The 15,935-nt window shown below is 47.3% G+C and overlaps 2 protein-coding genes across 8 annotated transcripts in view; one reads left to right on the top strand and one right to left on the bottom strand.

The window, feature by feature from the left end:
- Positions 1-10,805, bottom strand: part of FBH1 (F-box DNA helicase 1) — a 54,328-nt gene extending 43,523 nt beyond the window's left edge. For all 3 annotated transcript variants that reach the window (XM_077837389.1, XM_077837381.1, XM_077837396.1), the window contains exons 1-4: positions 10,709-10,805; positions 7,697-7,861; positions 4,880-5,418; positions 3,581-3,711 (exon numbers count right to left, since the gene is read on the bottom strand). In XM_077837389.1, coding sequence (XP_077693515.1) covers positions 3,581-3,711; positions 4,880-5,418; positions 7,697-7,861; position 10,709 — 836 coding nt within the window. In that variant the 5' untranslated portion in view covers positions 10,710-10,805. The remainder of the gene's footprint in view (positions 1-3,580; positions 3,712-4,879; positions 5,419-7,696; positions 7,862-10,708) is intronic.
- A 760-nt stretch (positions 10,806-11,565) lies between these two features.
- ANKRD16 (ankyrin repeat domain 16) overlaps positions 11,566-15,935 on the top strand; it is a 25,634-nt gene continuing 21,264 nt past the window's right edge. For 2 of the 5 annotated variants that reach the window (XM_077837368.1, XM_077837332.1), the window contains exons 1-2: positions 12,390-12,640; positions 12,990-13,344. In XM_077837368.1, coding sequence (XP_077693494.1) covers positions 13,007-13,344 — 338 coding nt within the window. In that variant the 5' untranslated portion in view covers positions 12,390-12,640; positions 12,990-13,006. Of the gene's footprint in view, positions 11,586-12,381; positions 12,641-12,989; positions 13,345-15,935 lie in introns of those variants that run through there. The other 3 variants (XM_077837342.1, XM_077837360.1, XM_077837351.1) reach the window with 3 other exon arrangements.

Below are 15,935 nucleotides of genomic sequence, written 5' to 3'. Positions count from 1 at the left end.
ATAATATTAAGCAGAAAATGTTCACTGCCAAGTGTTAAAGTCAAACCACTGAACTGGTGGAAGTCATCAGCCAAGCACCTGGAACCAGAGTTTGTTGAAATGCTAAACCAGCAGTAGCCTCTTCTACAGGTGCAAAGAGAGAATATTTTCTTCGTATCTGTTTATTCAACTAGTGCAGTTCACTGACTGGTTGATTCAAAGTTAAGAAACCAGTGGGTGTTAAAAAAGCAGGAAAGCTTGTTTTCCTCTTCTCATCCTCTCACACACACTTCTCATTAATAGGTTGGATCTACTAGTTCCAAAATCTTGAAGGGAAGGAGGAGGATCCTGGGAACTACAGGCCAGTCAGCCTCACCTCAGTCCCTGGAAAAATCATGGAGCAGGTCCTCAAAGAATCAATCCTGATGCACTTGCATGAGAGGAAAGTGATCAGGAACAGCCAGCATGGATTCACCAAGGGAAGGTCATGCCTGACTAATCTAATCGCCTTTTATGATGAGATTACTGGTTCTGTGGATGAAGGGAAAGCAGTGGATGTATTGTTTCTTGACTTTAGCAAAGCTTTTGACACGGTCTCCCACAGTATTCTTGTCAGCAAGTTAAGGAAGTATGGGCTGGATGAATGCACTATAAGGTGGGTAGAAAGCTGGCTAGATTGTCGGGCTCAACGGGTAGTGATCAATGGCTCCATGTCTAGTTGGCAGCCGGTATCAAGTGGAGTGCCCCAAGGGTCGGTCCTGGGGCCGGTTTTGTTCAATATCTTCATAAATGATCTGGAGGATGGTGTGGATTGCACTCTCAGCAAATTTGCAGATGATACTAAACTGGGAGGAGTGGTAGTTACGCTGGAGGGGAGGGATAGGATACAGAAAGACCTAGACAAATTGGAGGATTGGGCCAAAAGAAATCTGATGAGGTTCAATAAGGATAAGTGCAGGGTCCTGCACTTAGGATGGAAGAATCCAATGCACCGCTACAGACTAGGGACCGAATGGCTAGGCAGCAGTTCTGCGGAAAAGGACCTAGGGGTGACAGTGGACGAGAAGCTGGATATGAGTCAGCAGTGTGCCCTTGTTGCCAAGAAGGCCAATGGCATTTTGGGATGTATAAGTAGGGGCATAGCGAGCAGATCAAGGGACATGATCGTTCCCCTCTATTCGACATTGGTGAGGCCTCATCTGGAGTACTGTGTCCAGTTTTGGGCCCCACACTACAAGAAGGATGTGGATAAATTGGAGAGAGTCCAGCGAAGGGCAACAAAGATGATTAGGGGTCTAGAACACATGACTTATGAGGAGAGGCTGAGGGAGCTGGGATTGTTTAGCCTGCAGAAGAGAAGAATGAGGGGGGATTTGATAGCTGCTTTCAACTACCTGAAAGGGGGTTCCAAAGAGGATGGCTCTAGACTGTTCTCAATGGTAGCAGATGACAGAACAAGGAGTAATGGTCTCAAGTTGCAGTGGGGGAGGTTTAGATTGGGTATTAGGAAAAACTTTTTCACTAAGAGGGTGGTGAAACACTGGAATGCGTTACCTAGGGAGGTGGTAGAATCTCCTTCCTTAGAGGTTTTTAAGGTCAGGCTTGACAAAGCCCTGGCTGGGATGATTTAACTGGGAATTGGTCCTGCTTCGAGCAGGGGGTTGGACTAGATGACCTTCAGGGGTCCCTTCCAACCCTGATATTCTATGATTCTAAGGACATGGTGACCAGAAACAATCAATTCAATTAGCTAATTACAGTTCATACTTCCTTTTTTGAATAAATCAGTTAGTTTTAAATGCATAACATGTTTTGATGGACTTTTTTCTTATGTACCCAGAACATTTAAAGGTTAAAAAATTAAATTGCTGTTTTAATTGAATTTGGGTTTCCATCCAGCGAGAGATGCAAATCAAAAGTAAAATATTAATCTAATAAATAAGAGATGCATCATTCACCATTTACTAACATAATAAAAAATTTAAAATTAAGAATGAATATATATTAAGGTAAGCTATGTAATTGTTTAAATAAATGTGTATAAGATATAGTGTATCAAGACTAGCAAAAAAAAGCACCAAATTTAGCGTGAAGGCTATATTTAGTTGCCAATCAACATGTTTTAATGGTTACCATTTGTTAACTAAGTATTGGGCGCTTAATAATTTTAACTCTTAGGATTCTGGACCAGCCCTAAATAGTAACATCCAATTGGTTGGCATGTCTGTCCAGTTGGCTATTTAGTGGTTTAATGATTATCAGCCAAGGAAAATAAAGTACAAATGCAAAACAGGGTTAAAATCGATTTAAAATCAGTGTGTGCTGCTTGCTGGTTTAAATCATGATTAAAATTGGGGACTTAAATCGTTCTGATTTAAAATCAGCCCTCGCTGGTGCAACACCACCATTGTGCCTATCACCCAGACCTGTCTCTAGATCCTCAGACCCAGGCTGTATTTAATTCTTACAAACTCTTTTGGGATAACATCTCTTACACACGGCCTTATACATCCACACAGCTCAAATTCTCAGCCAGGCTCTCATCATCTCACGTCTCAACTACTGCAATATCCTCCCCTCTGGCCTTGACAAATGCCATCTTGCTCTGCTCACACCCATTCAGAATGGTGCCGCAAAGATCATTTTCTTAGTCAGTTGCTCTGACCACATCGTCCCGCTCTTTGCGGTCCTTCACAGGCTCCCCCTTCTCGATGGCATCAAGCACAAGCAATCAGTCTTCGCTTTCAAGGGCCCTCATGACCTATCCCCCACCCTACGTATCATCTCTCATTTGCTATCTAGATGTGACTTTCACCTCCGACCGGCCTTGCTGCCAGCCTCCATTGCCCACTTGTTAATATTTTCCCATGTTGCTCCTCACACTTGGGAGGATCTCCCAGCAAGCACCTGCAAAGCGAACACATTATCTTCCTTAAAACTCTCCTTTGCCACGTTGCATACAAAACACTTGACAATGGTTCAGTCCCTGGTGTGCTAAGGCCACTACCTACCATGCTGAGCTACCCTGTCTCATTGTTTCCTTGGCTTCGCCGTCTGTCTGTATCCATCTGTTATCTCATACTTAGATTGCGAGCTCTTTGGGGCAGGAACTGTCTTTTTGTTCTGCGTTTGTATAGCGCCCAGCACAATGGGGTTCTGGGCCGTGTTCCTATGCACTACTGTAATACACATAATAAATAATAGTAGCCAGAAAATGGAATGATTTGGAAATTTAGAGCATCACCTCTAGGTTATATTTTTATGGCATAAATACTTGAGCGGTTAAGGCATCTGATTAAGGGAAAATGGAAACAGGAGATTTTTGGGTGGAGTGGGGAGAGCGAAGATGGCATTTTTTGCCTAGCCCAGAAGGTCCATTGATCAGTTTTACTTCTCATAACTAATTCCTCCTCTCCCCTGCACACCCCAATCATGTGAAGCAAGATGTGAGAGAGGAAGTTAATCACCTTTCTTGGCAAAGCACAGCATAAAATGGAGGCAAACCTACAGCAACAGACTGGAAACAGGGCAAAGCACTGCGGGGCTGCTTCCCCCATCTGCTGACGTACAGCTGTAAAATCACACGATGAAACAGACTCACCTTATAAACCCCAGCATGCACTGATCCTGCTCTTGGGTTATACCGTAACGATCCAGAATCCATTCAACTGTGAGCAGAGCCTGGGCCTCCTTCATGAGGTACTGACGGTACAGCTTTTTCCACAGGATAAACTAAAATGCAAATCAATGTCCCTATCTGAACAGCACCTTTCAACCCAAAACACTTTATAAATAGGCTTTTTCTGACAAGCACCAAGAAGCAGCATTGCTCCTGGGGGAGACATGTAATTTCAGTATAGCAAAACCCAACAGCTCGATAAAAAACAAGCCAGTGGCTCATGATGGGGCAAAAAGAAGATGGAGAAAAAGGATGGATGGAGGAGGAAAGAGTGAAAATTCTTGCTCCTTGTAGTCTAAGGACTTGTCTACAAAAGGCTTGTTTCTCTAGAATTTCTCACTATAGGTACCCCTGGCTTAACCACCCAATGCTGGCAAGGTACCATCGGCCATCAGCATTTTTAACACTGTCACTCAGACCTACTTTGAACAGGATTAGAAAACATAGTGCTTCTGACATCCTGTGGCTCTCTGGAGCCTGTCGCCACGAGCCCTCCCACCTACCCCTTTGGGACTGTCTTGGTAGACACTGCTAAGGGCTCATCATCTTTTACGGTCTCCAAATCTAAAACAACTCCCAACAAGTTCATCATTATTTATTATTTGTACTGTGCATAGGAGCCGCAGTCATGGATCAGGGCACCAGTGTGCTTGATGCTATACAAACAAAGAACTAGAAGATGGTCCCGTTTCCAAAAACAAACGGCCGACCTGTAAGCGAGGACAGGTGGATGGAAGCAGATGGGGTGGTTCCTAGTAACAGTGAGACAATACTGCTCAGCAAGATAGACAGTGGTCACAGTGCATGAGCTAACAACAGAGAATTTTTTGTAGGGATCACTGCAGAGGGCAGTGGGATGGCCTTGCAGACATTTACAGGCAGCTCCTCCAAAGCAGGTGGAACCCACATAAGAGAAAGCACAAAGGTAATGGTTCAAAAATGTAACTGGTGGCCGATGAAGGTGGGGAGGTGGGGGAGGAGTGTCACCTCCTAGCAGACACTCGGCACCTCACAGACAAGACTTCACAAAAGAGCGAAGTAAGGGAGGTTATGGTGATTACTGATGGGACAGATAAGTGGAAGAAGTGGATTCAAAGGAAGAAAGAGAGAGGTCACTTAGCTAAGCAGACCAGGGCAAACGTTCCTGGTGCATAAGCAGGAATGGGACATGATATAGGCAGCAAAAGAATCTGAATTAAATCAGTAAGACAACACCCTCACCAATGGATCACTGACAATCTCTCTCCAGCGATGACACACCAAGCTCAGGTTCAGATAGAGATCAGTCACAGGGAGGAAAGAAAAAATAATTCTCAGGACTTCATTGGGCAGCTGGTCAATGTGTCCTTGGGGTTCTTTACCGCATGAAGTCCCTAGAAGCCCAAAATATGAATCAGGAATTGGATCAATTTCTATGACATCAGGGTCTTGTCTGATTTCTGTGTGTCCTGGAGAATACTTGAGGGAACTGTCCATCGTGGGCTTTTTATCAGTCCCACCACATTTACTGTATTCTGTATAATTACTGCCAGCTCCTTCTGAGCAGAGAGGCCGTTTTCTAGAGGCCGCAAGACCCCCGGAAGCTGGTTTAGCATCCCCATCATATCCAAGCAGGGCACAGTAATCCTCCAACCCATCGTCCATGAAGAAGGAGTCCAACGACTCTTCCTTAACTTCATTGCTTTTTGCCACTTTGTTACTGGTAGTTTGTGTCTGAATGACTTTGAAGTAATCAGTGATGCTCCTCTGATGATCCTGTCCTATAGCAAAGACAAGAAAGAAAGAACACAAGCAAAATGTGTTTCTCTGTGTGTGTCCAATGCCTGAAAGCCTCTAGGAGACTTTAAAACAAAAGGGCAAAATGCTAACACCTCACTGCTCCCCTCCCCATGATCTTTACACACAAATAAATACATAGAAAGAAAGCTGTAATTTCTACTTCACATTAATTATTTCCTCTGAACGGACAAACACGGTGACAAAGGAAGGAAGCAGAGAGATAGGAGGATAAATAAAACCTCTGAGATCAGCATAAAGCTCTTCCTGCTACAGTTTACTTTTCAGAATCCAGTAAATATGAAAACAAGTTGAAACAACAGTGAAGCCGCAAACTGTTTCAAGCTTAATGTGAAAATCGCAGCATAAACCCCTAAATCAGCATTACTCAAATGCAGCCACCGGAGGATTTTTTTTGCAGCCACAACAGCCTACTGGGCAGAGACTGGGGGGACAAAGCAGCAGTCCCACCCTGCAGCACCCAGCTTTTGCTCCTGGATGTGCTCCCTTGGCGTTTGCTGGCACCGCCAGCAGAGTTCAGTTCCCTGCAGCCTCCTTAGGGGCTCCAGGCAGCGCCTCTGGAGACACATGGCGCTGGTGTGCACGGCACCAGAGGAACCTGGGGCTCCGCCAGCGGCTGATGAGTTCCTGACCTTCCTTCTCATGGGTGACGGGGATCGGGCTTCAACCCCCGGGCTCCCGCTTCAGGCTTCAGCCCGAGGCAGCAGGGCTCCGGCTTGGAAAAATTGTCAGAGCGGCCACCAGCAAGAGTTGGTAGCCACACTCTGAGGCCACCAAAAAACTTGCTGCGAGAACCCTGACCCTAAATGGAACAGGCCTTAAATACTTATTGAAATTTTAATAAAAGAGATCAACATTTTTTTAAAGTAATAAAGCTAATTTATTACCAGCCACCCATTGATTTGACCGCAAAAAGATTGTAGCACAGAAGTGAAACTGAAAGTCTACGATGAACTCTACTCTCAGCAGCCTGTCCTTTACTAATACAGCAACCCACATTAGCCAAACCCCTGGAGATGCACTTCACCTAAGCAATCATATTATTGGTTTGGATATTAACGCATACCTATGCCGACATTAAACATCATTACTGGTCCATACGAGTTTCACGCTCTTCCTAGTCTGCAACTCACAGCCATTATTTTGTGCTTCCTAATGTTTAACCAAGAGGCAGTGCTGGAAAAACAAGTGGGGCCAAGATTTTCAAAAGCAATTAGTGATTTTGAAAGCCCAAGTTGGCATGCCTTAAAGGGCCTGAGCTGAGCACCCAAAAAGTAAAGCATCCAAAAATTACTAATTTTCAAAAGTGACTTGGCGGAAGACACGTATTCAGAGTCTACAATGGAAATGAAACATGATCCAGCAGTGAAGGCATAGAACAGAGAATCAGGAGCCCTGAGTTCTAGTCCTGACTCAGCCACAGACTCTCTCTTTGATGCTGAGCAAGTCAATTCACCTCATTTCCCCCGAGGAAAATTTCCAAAAATATTTTAAGTGACTTAGGAATCTAAGTGTCACTTTCAAACACAACTTAGCCACTACTGAGGCTCCCAAGCACCTAAATCACTTTTGAAAATGAGACTTGGGCGCTTTTGAAAATTGTACCCCATGTATGGAAAATGGGTATCATAATAGTTTCCTGCCTCACAGAGAGGTTGTGAGGATTCGTTAGTTAATGCTGTGAAGTGCACGGAGATCCCTGAATGGAAGGTGCTATAGAACATTAGACAACCAACACTTAGAGAACTAACTAAATGAGAATGCATATTAAATAATGAATATCCAAGAGTATCTCCATAACTGCAGATGCTGCACTGTATCTCAATTAGGGCTGCCATTTGCAGCAAGCAGGCTGGTCTAATGAGGCTGGTGAGTGCAGCTCAGCTTTTCAAAGCAAGAGAAAGGCAGAAGACATTTGGAGTTGGTGTAAACCAAGACTTAACCCAGCCCGGGTGTGGGACTTGCCCTCTTTGGGAGGAGAAAGGACTCATGACTCTAAAGGTAGCTCTCTCCTAAGTTGCTCGCCATTGCTTAGTTAGGCCGCTACTTAAGTACAGTTATACCAAAGGGTGATTACAGTATGGATCAATCAACTTCTTTCATTGTGGACATTCAATTAGACCTCCTCCACTGCTCTTCCATCAGTAACTGCTCACAGTAATTGGGGTTAAATTCCACTGTTGCACAGAGTCAATATTAACAGTACACTCTCAGCTCTTAACCTGTTTGGAAACACTGTACCTTCTTGTTGTCTCTTGGTCCTGTATGTAGGGTAGAGGCCCCTGTTTAGATCTCCGCTTGCCTGTCTTTGACTGAAAGGCTGTGTCAGGGAAGACGAGCCTTCTCTGCTCTGGCTGAAGGCTTCACAGTCACTGGCTGTAAGGTGCTTTCGTTTAAATGGTCTCACTGTCACCAACACGAAAAGAAAATTGCATGGCTGTTAATTTAATTAAGTTTATGTTTATTTTCAAGTGACAAAGGCTGGGCCTTTGGTAGACTTCGACAATCAGTTCATTAGGGATCAGTTATTTTATAAAAGCCCCATGGGATGATCCCCACATCTTAGCCAATGTACTCTCTTTCAGTAGCTTATGCAGAAATTTATACAGAGCTTTGAAGATATACCGTACAGTAAAATACATCATCATCAAGACACTTTGCAATGTTCAAAGCTATGTGGTAATTATAAAGTTTACACAATAACTTCACTCCTGGTGTCTAATTCATCACTGTACAGGACTTTGGGATATCCTCCGGTATGAAATGGCTACGCCACTGTAGCGTAGACAGCTGCTATAGCGACAGAAGGAGTTTTGCCAACGCTGTAGTAAATCTGCCCCCTGGATCAACAGAAGAATTCTTCCATTGACTTCGCGGCATCCACATCTGGGCTTAGGTTCACTCCATTTCTCAGGGCTGTGAATTTTCCACACCTCTGAGCAACATACCTAGGTCAACCTAAGTTTACAGTGTAGACCAGGCCTAAGTCTAGGGATCTGGTTACAACAGAAAAAAACCTGTAATGCAGATGAGCCTTCAAGCCTTTTGCACAAATGGGCTAAAGCTTTGGATATGTCCAGGACATTAGGCCTGTTAAACTTCTATCTAGACTCAAAATTGCAAACTGTTAACTGGGCCCCTCACTCAGATATATTTGCAGTGTAGCTCTTACCCTTACCGTTGGCAGTAAACTAGAAAACCTTGTGAACAATTTTAAAATGTTAGACTGTAAATAGAAATTCACAAGAACACATCTATTTTGATAACAGTGACTGGCAAGGATAGATGACCTAACTTCCAGTTACAGAATTATGAGTTAAAATCTAAAATGACCATGTGCAATAGTGCTTCCAGCTGCAGTAAAAGCATCCAAGCTACACGGCTCACTTGGCTTCAGTTTTTAGCTCTTTTTTATATCACACAGTAGAGAATGAGATCCCATACCATAAACCATACCCAGCATATCTATGAAGCCAGTAAGTGCTTTTGGTTTACATTAGCATCAAAAGGTCAAGTCATTTTCCTTCACTTCTTCCTCCCCCTCAGAGCTATTACACACCACTAAGAGCTTTAGCAAAGACCCCTGTGGTTTCTGATGCCTTATACAACCAACACTTCGCTGCCCCAAAACATACCAGAAGCAAATGTCTAAGGAAGAACAAATTATTTGCTCTTCAAGATCAGATGCTTTTGAAAAATATTCCAATTAAAAAAAATTGTCTCTCTCTTAAAAGGAGAGTGGACAGAGAAGTCAAAGTGGGGAATGCAAATACTTCATTGACAGGAATACTAATTTTAATTATTTTAATTAATTATTTTAATCAAATCATAGCATTTTTGCTTTAATGGTTGAAAATCTTAAAAATCCCAATGAACAATGAATAAAGCCCCCCACCTCCTCCCCAGCCATGACCTCAGAAACCCCGGGCATTAATTCTCCAATGCAACACCAAGGCTCTTATAAGCATTATCTATTCTACATGCCTCCTGCCCCCAATACCTGTCCCCAAAGCAGACCCCACCACCAGGTCCTATCCCTGCCCTCAATGCAGACCCCCCTCAACCCGATCCCAGCCCCCAATGCAGCCCCTCCCATTCCAGGCCCTATCCCAATGCAGACCCCTCCACCTCAATCCCTTGCCCCCCAGTGCATACTCCTCCCATTCCAGCTCCTATCCCTGCACCCCAATGCATACCCCTCCCATTCCAGCTCCTATCCCTGCACCCCAGTGCAGACCCCTCCCATTCCAGCTCCTATTCCTGCCCCCCGCCCGATCCCTGCCCCCCAGTGCAGACCCCTCCCATTCCAGCTCCTATCCCTGCCCCCCGCCCGATCCCTGCCCCCCCAGTGCATACCCCTCCCATTCCAGGCCCTATCCCTGCCCCCCAGTGCATACCCCTCCCATTCCAGGCCCTATCCCTGCCCCCCCCCCCCGATCCCTGCCCCCCAGTGCAGACCCCTCCCATTCCAGATCCTATCCCTGCCCCCCCCAGTGTATACTCCTCCCATTCCAGCTCCGATCCCTGCCCCCCAGTGCAGACCCCTCCCATTCCAGCTCCTATCCCTGTCCCCCAGTGCAGACCCCTCCCATTCCAGGCCCTATCCCTGCCCCCCAGTGCAGACCCCTCCCATTCCAGATCCTATCCCTGCCCCCCCAGTGCATACTCCTCCCATTCCAGCTCCGATCCCTGCCTCCCAGTGCAGGCCCCTCCCATTCCAGCTCCTATCCCTGCCCCCCCGTCCCTGCCCCCCCAGTGCATACTCCTCCCATTCCAGCTCCGATCCCTGCCCCCCAGTGCATACCCCTCCCATTCCAGCTCCGATCCCTGCCCCCCCGATCCCTGCCCCCCAGTGCATACCCCTCCCATTCCAGCTCCGATCCCTGCCCCCCCGATCCCTGCCCCCCAGTGGATACCCCTCCCATTCCAGGCCCTATCCCTGCCCCCCCAGTGCATACCCCTCCCATTCCAGCTCCGATCCCCACCCCCCCCGATCCCTGCCCCCCAGTGCATACCCCTCCCATTCCAGCTCCGATCCCTGCCCCCCAGTGCAGACCCCTCCCATTCCAGCTCCTATCCCTGCCCCCCCAGTGCCGACCCCTCCCATTCCAGCTCCTATCCCTGCCCCCCAGTGCAGGCCTGACCCCAGGCCCTAGCCCCACCCCCACTCTAGACCCTCAACCCAGGCCCTAGCCCCGCCCACAATGGGGACCCTTCCAGGCCCGAGCCCCGCCCGAGCCGAACCAGCCTCACTCTGGTCCCGCCGGCGTTCGGAGCCTGCCGGAGCAGCTCGGCTTCCCGAGTCCAAACTCCTGCGCCCGTGACGCCCCGGCTTCCCGGGATCCCGCTCCCCGCCTCCGCCTGACTGACTCCGCCGCGCGCCAATCAGAGAGCGCGCGGTCTCAGCCCCCTCCAATGAGACTCGTCCTGGCCCACGGAGGGGCGGGACGCGGCCAAGGGACGAGCGAAAACGTGCCCGGAGTTTGTTTACTTCTCCCCCTGCCGCCGCCGCCACGTGTCCAATTCAACCCTTCTTGGAGGCAGTAACCCTGGGGCGGCGGGTGCCCCGCCCGCAGGTCACACGCCGTGATGTCATCGCGACGTCGCGCTGGCGTCACCCGGAGTTGTGATGTCATGCTGACGTCATGGCGACCTCGCGCTGGGGTGACGTCACCCTGCAGCGGAGTGGGGAGCGTCGCAGTGGCAAGGCCCCCCCCCCGGGCTCTACGTCACCGCGGGGCTGACTGGAGGAGGGGCGATCATGGCCCCGAAACGTCTGTGTAAATAACAGCCCTCAGGCTGGGGGGGCCCTGGTCACACCGTGCCAGGGCCCGAACGCCTCTTGAGGGCCGGCTGCCCCGCGCAGACCGAGGCCGCCCCGCATGCGGGGGCAGCCTGGTCAGAAGGGGCCGTACAGGGCCATGGGCTGACGGTGCGGGCGCCGGGAAGAGATGGCCCCTCTCCCCCGCCAGCGCCGTACCTTGCTGGGGAGCGGTAGGCTTTCAGCGGAAGCGGCCAGCGGTGGCCATCGGGGGAAGCCCGGTGCCAGACTAGTCCAGCCGGTAATAATAATACCGCGCTCTTGTCCCGCCCCTCCCATCAGCAGATCTCCCAGCACTTTACAGAAGAGGTTGGTATCCCCATTTTACAGATGCGGAAACCGAGGGACAGATTAGTAAAGTGACTTGCCCAACATCACCCATCTGGCTACCAGCCACGCAGGGACTTGAACTAAGGTTTCCAAAGTCCCCACTCGCTAGGGTGACCATATTTCCCAAAGACAAAACGGGACACTCTGAGCTGCTCGCCCAGGGGCCTACCCAACCCCCATGCGATGCTCTGGCTGGTCACTGGAACCCTGCGGCCTCCCCCCCTCGGTTGTTGTCTGTCACTGGAACCCTGCAGGGCCCCCCTCAGGAGGCCGTTGCCCGTTGCTGAAACCGTGCCAGCCCCCTCCTCCACATGCTGGAACTCTCTGCACCCACCCACCCCCCGCCTCCTCTCCTGGCAGGGGGCTGGCATCTCTGCTCGCCCACCCCGCACTTTCCGCTGCACCGGATTTGTCCTCTTTTGCCCTTGCCAACTGATCAAGTTGGCAAGAACAAGAGGAGACAAATGCCTCCATTTGAAAAAAAAAGTCGGGAGGACCAGGACAGGGCTTAAAAAAAGGGACTGTGCTGGCCAAAATGGGACATATGGTCCCCCTACCAGTTGCAGCTCTACCCACTAGCCTAATCTGATCCATTTGCTAAGGCAGATTTAAATCATCCAGCCCTGAGGTACGGATGCAGGTCTCTTCCCATAGCTCTGTTACAAAGCAGCAATCATAGTGCTCCTAAAATAAAGTGTCAGGGCAAACACTATTTGTCCACAAGAAGAAGACAGCTCGTGTAAGGGGAAGGAGTTCAGTGCAGCACAGCCCAGCAGCAGCAGCAGCTATAGAAGCCGTCAGTGGACTCTGGTGTGCCTGGTGTGAGCCTTTAACCATTTTAATGTGACACATGCAAGTGGCTTGCGTCTTTTTCATTTTGTGTAGCTGATCCCACAAGCTTTTTTAGCTTTGTTAAGATGATAATTTTATGGCTGACTGTTGAAAAGCCTGGTATTAAATAATAACTGCTGTCTTTATGCATAGGATCCAAAACTGATTTATTTACTGACTTATTTACTACATCTTCAGTTCAGGTATGCGGGGGGAGCATTTTTATTTATAAAAGCTATTTTTATGACACTGTTTGTAAGAATTTCTTATCCACTTAAGTTTCCCTGCCCACTTAGGAACCTCCACTTGCTCACAAACATACACCGTCTCTCTATATTTTCCTGTGGACATTTTAACACAGTGATGTCAGATATCACAGACTTGCCACCTTTGATTCATTTGGTGGGAGACACCTTTGCTTTGGATTTATATTAAGACTGTTTTTATGATAATAGATTTTCCAATTAGCCTTTAAAATCTCATCACTAATTTCATTTTGTAATCTCCCTGTCCCTAACTTGCTTGTTGTTGTTGTTTGTTTTAATGTCTTAGGAGCCACATGTTTCTCTATGGCTGAAGCAGAAAATCAGAAACAACTTCTCAGGCTGATTCAAGAAGGCAGGCTAGACCTTTTCAAAGAGGAGTTGCAGAGAGATGAGGAAATGAGCAAGGAAGTGCGGCGGAAACACTATGGGAAATCTGGGGATACTCTACTGCACTATGCAGCCAGGCACGGTCACCTGAATGTTCTGACCCATTTAGTAGAAGCCTTGGAAATGGACATTGAGATGTTTAATAATGACTACAAAAGGCCCCTCCACGAAGCAGCTTCCATGGGTCACAGGGATTGTGTGTTGTATCTGCTGGATAAAGGTGCAAGGATAGACTGCTTGAAAAAGGCAGACTGGTAAGTCACTGGCTTGTTTCACTGTAGGATCTGGCTAGTGTTATGTGTTTGGGGGATGTGGGGGAGCATTGTCTAATAGTTGGCGCATAGGTCCAGGAATCATAATCTAATCCAGATCTCTCACTGATTGACCCCAGTCAATCACTAACCCTTTTTTGGCTTGTTTTTCCACCTTTAAAATCTAGGGTGCCCAGATGAAAGGATGAGTGAATGAGAAATTCATGGGCAGATAATAATACCTACTTCTGAGTGGTATAGTAAGCCTTAATAAACTGATATTTGGAAAGCACTTAAAATGGCTAGCACAGTGGGGACCTGATAACACAAATAACGATATGGGAATACAAATAATAATATTATCAGATTAAAATTGCTATATAAATGTAAAGTATTACTGCAAGGGAAGGAAGCTGCATTATTCACCAAGGTGGTGGTGGGACAGGATTTCCATCACGTGAGGCAGCAAAGAATTCTCAGTTAATATTTAAAGTTGAAATTAGAGCATGAATAGGAGGCACTGACCTAATTCTTATCATTACAAATCATTAGTCTATTTAGTACTCCTGACATTGACATAATAAGCATGAGCAGCGGAAGATACTTGTCTCACATAGCAAATCTAGATATGTTGATACCTTTATATTCCCATGGCACCTTTCATTCCTACAAATTCCAAAAGCAACAATACATACTTGTTTGCCCAGCTTCTGGCCCTGGAATCCAGTTGCATTGGAATTGATGCATACCAATCTGTGGCCTTACATATACTATGCATAGTTTAGCAAAGAGAAGATTAAATCTCTGCCTACTTGAGAATACATCGTGCTTTCTGTCAATGTCAAAGAGTTTTGTCCCGTCTATGCTAGCAGTTGAATTGTTAAATCATTACTAATATCAGGTTAGTGCGGTAAAAAGATAAATGTAAGAAGTAGTATGGGAAAACTTCCTGAAAGTGAGATCTAGTATTCACTTTACTTATTTACCCAATTACTAAACTCTCTGGGCACACAGATACTATTCATGCAACGCATGACAAAATTTGGCAACAGGGAAAAGATTTAAATAGAAATATACATCCACTCACCCCATGCCCCAGTTTAAAACCTGAGGCCTGGTCTACACTTAAAACTTATACTGGGTAGCTGTGTTGGTCACGGGTGTGGAAAAACCACACCCCTAGTGACATAGCTATGCAAACCAAACAATCAGTGTAGACGCAGCTATGCCGAAAGAAGAGTGCTTCTGTCAGCATTGTTAATGTTATTTGGGGAGGGGCTGTTCCTACACCAGCAGATTTCCTGGTTTGGTCGGGGTACATTGCGTCTGCAATAGGGGCAATGCCAGCATAGGCTCTGTAGTGTAGATACAACCTGAGAAAAGAGCTTAGACTCTTTATGCTGTGAAAATGGTGGAGGCCTCTTTGTTTGGGACATTGAAAACAAGGCTAGACCAAGTTCTTCAGTTTGTATTGTGAGGAACAATACAGTACTGCCAGGAAGATGGAGCAGGTGATGTCTTTTCCATCTCTAACTTGTGTGGTTCTTTACCTATCACTGGACACCACCTGCAGCATGGGGTATGGAAATCAGTGGAGAACTTTCTAGAGTTTACTTTAAGGGATTTGTTTCCCTCCCACCATTTTGTAATACATTATGATTTATTATGCACCCATTCTTGGCCTGTATTTAGTCAAAAGTTACGTACTTCAATCAAGCCGATGTCACGTTATCGTCCCTTAAACTGGCATGTAGGCTGACAAAATCAAGCCAGGGAAGGAGCAGTTAAGGGTGACTGTGTGGCAGCAGCCCAGCCAGCCAAGTGGCAGTTTTCTGCTGCAAATTACGTGCAATCTGCAGTAACCAACCTTCCGTGGAAGGCGCTGGGTAATGCAATGGTCTTGTCAGGACTAAGGCACAGACCGTATATGACTATGCAGCATGCCCTCTGAGATACCAGACTGCTTGTAGCAGCTGTTAAAAAAAAAGACACTATGTGTCGCTCCCTCATGGCATCAAAGAGGAGGTGAGATTGTAAAACGAAAGAGAAACATTCTAAGGGCGAAGGGAGAGAGACAACCTCGGGGGTGTCTCTGCCCTAGATTGAATTGAAGAAATCTCCCAAGAATCAGTAGGCTATAATCCCATCCTGGGAATAAAAGGGAGAGGATTTAGTGGAGTGTTGTTGAGACTTGTCAATTCTTCATTATGTTAGTGTTTTTATGGTCCAGCTAGACTGAATTTAACACCTCATTGCGTTGAATGTGGTGCTGGCTGGTAGGCTTGGCACCTTTGTTGCTGCTGTTTGTCTAGAGACATGTTCATGCAGCAGAGGATTAGTTCAGGTTGTAAACTACTTGGGGACAGGGACAGTCTCTTCTGATCTGCTTGGAGTACACGAGAATGCTCAGAAAGTACCCACTGCAAGCACTGCCGGGTTTACAATGGTGCCCGTGGCACCATTGTGGCCAGGCCCATGCTCAGAAGGGGCCCGGGCCTGCTCCGCTTGCACTGCGCCCCGAGACCCCGCTGGCTCCGCCGCCCACCACTTGCTCCCCTCAGCCTGCCCGCTGGCCGGCCGACGGCTCCTCTCCA

The sequence above is a fragment of the Eretmochelys imbricata genome, chromosome 1 (assembly GCF_965152235.1).
Source record: "Eretmochelys imbricata isolate rEreImb1 chromosome 1, rEreImb1.hap1, whole genome shotgun sequence".
Taxonomy (NCBI): domain Eukaryota; kingdom Metazoa; phylum Chordata; order Testudines; family Cheloniidae; genus Eretmochelys; species Eretmochelys imbricata.
This window is presented reverse-complemented; position numbering and strand designations above follow the sequence as displayed.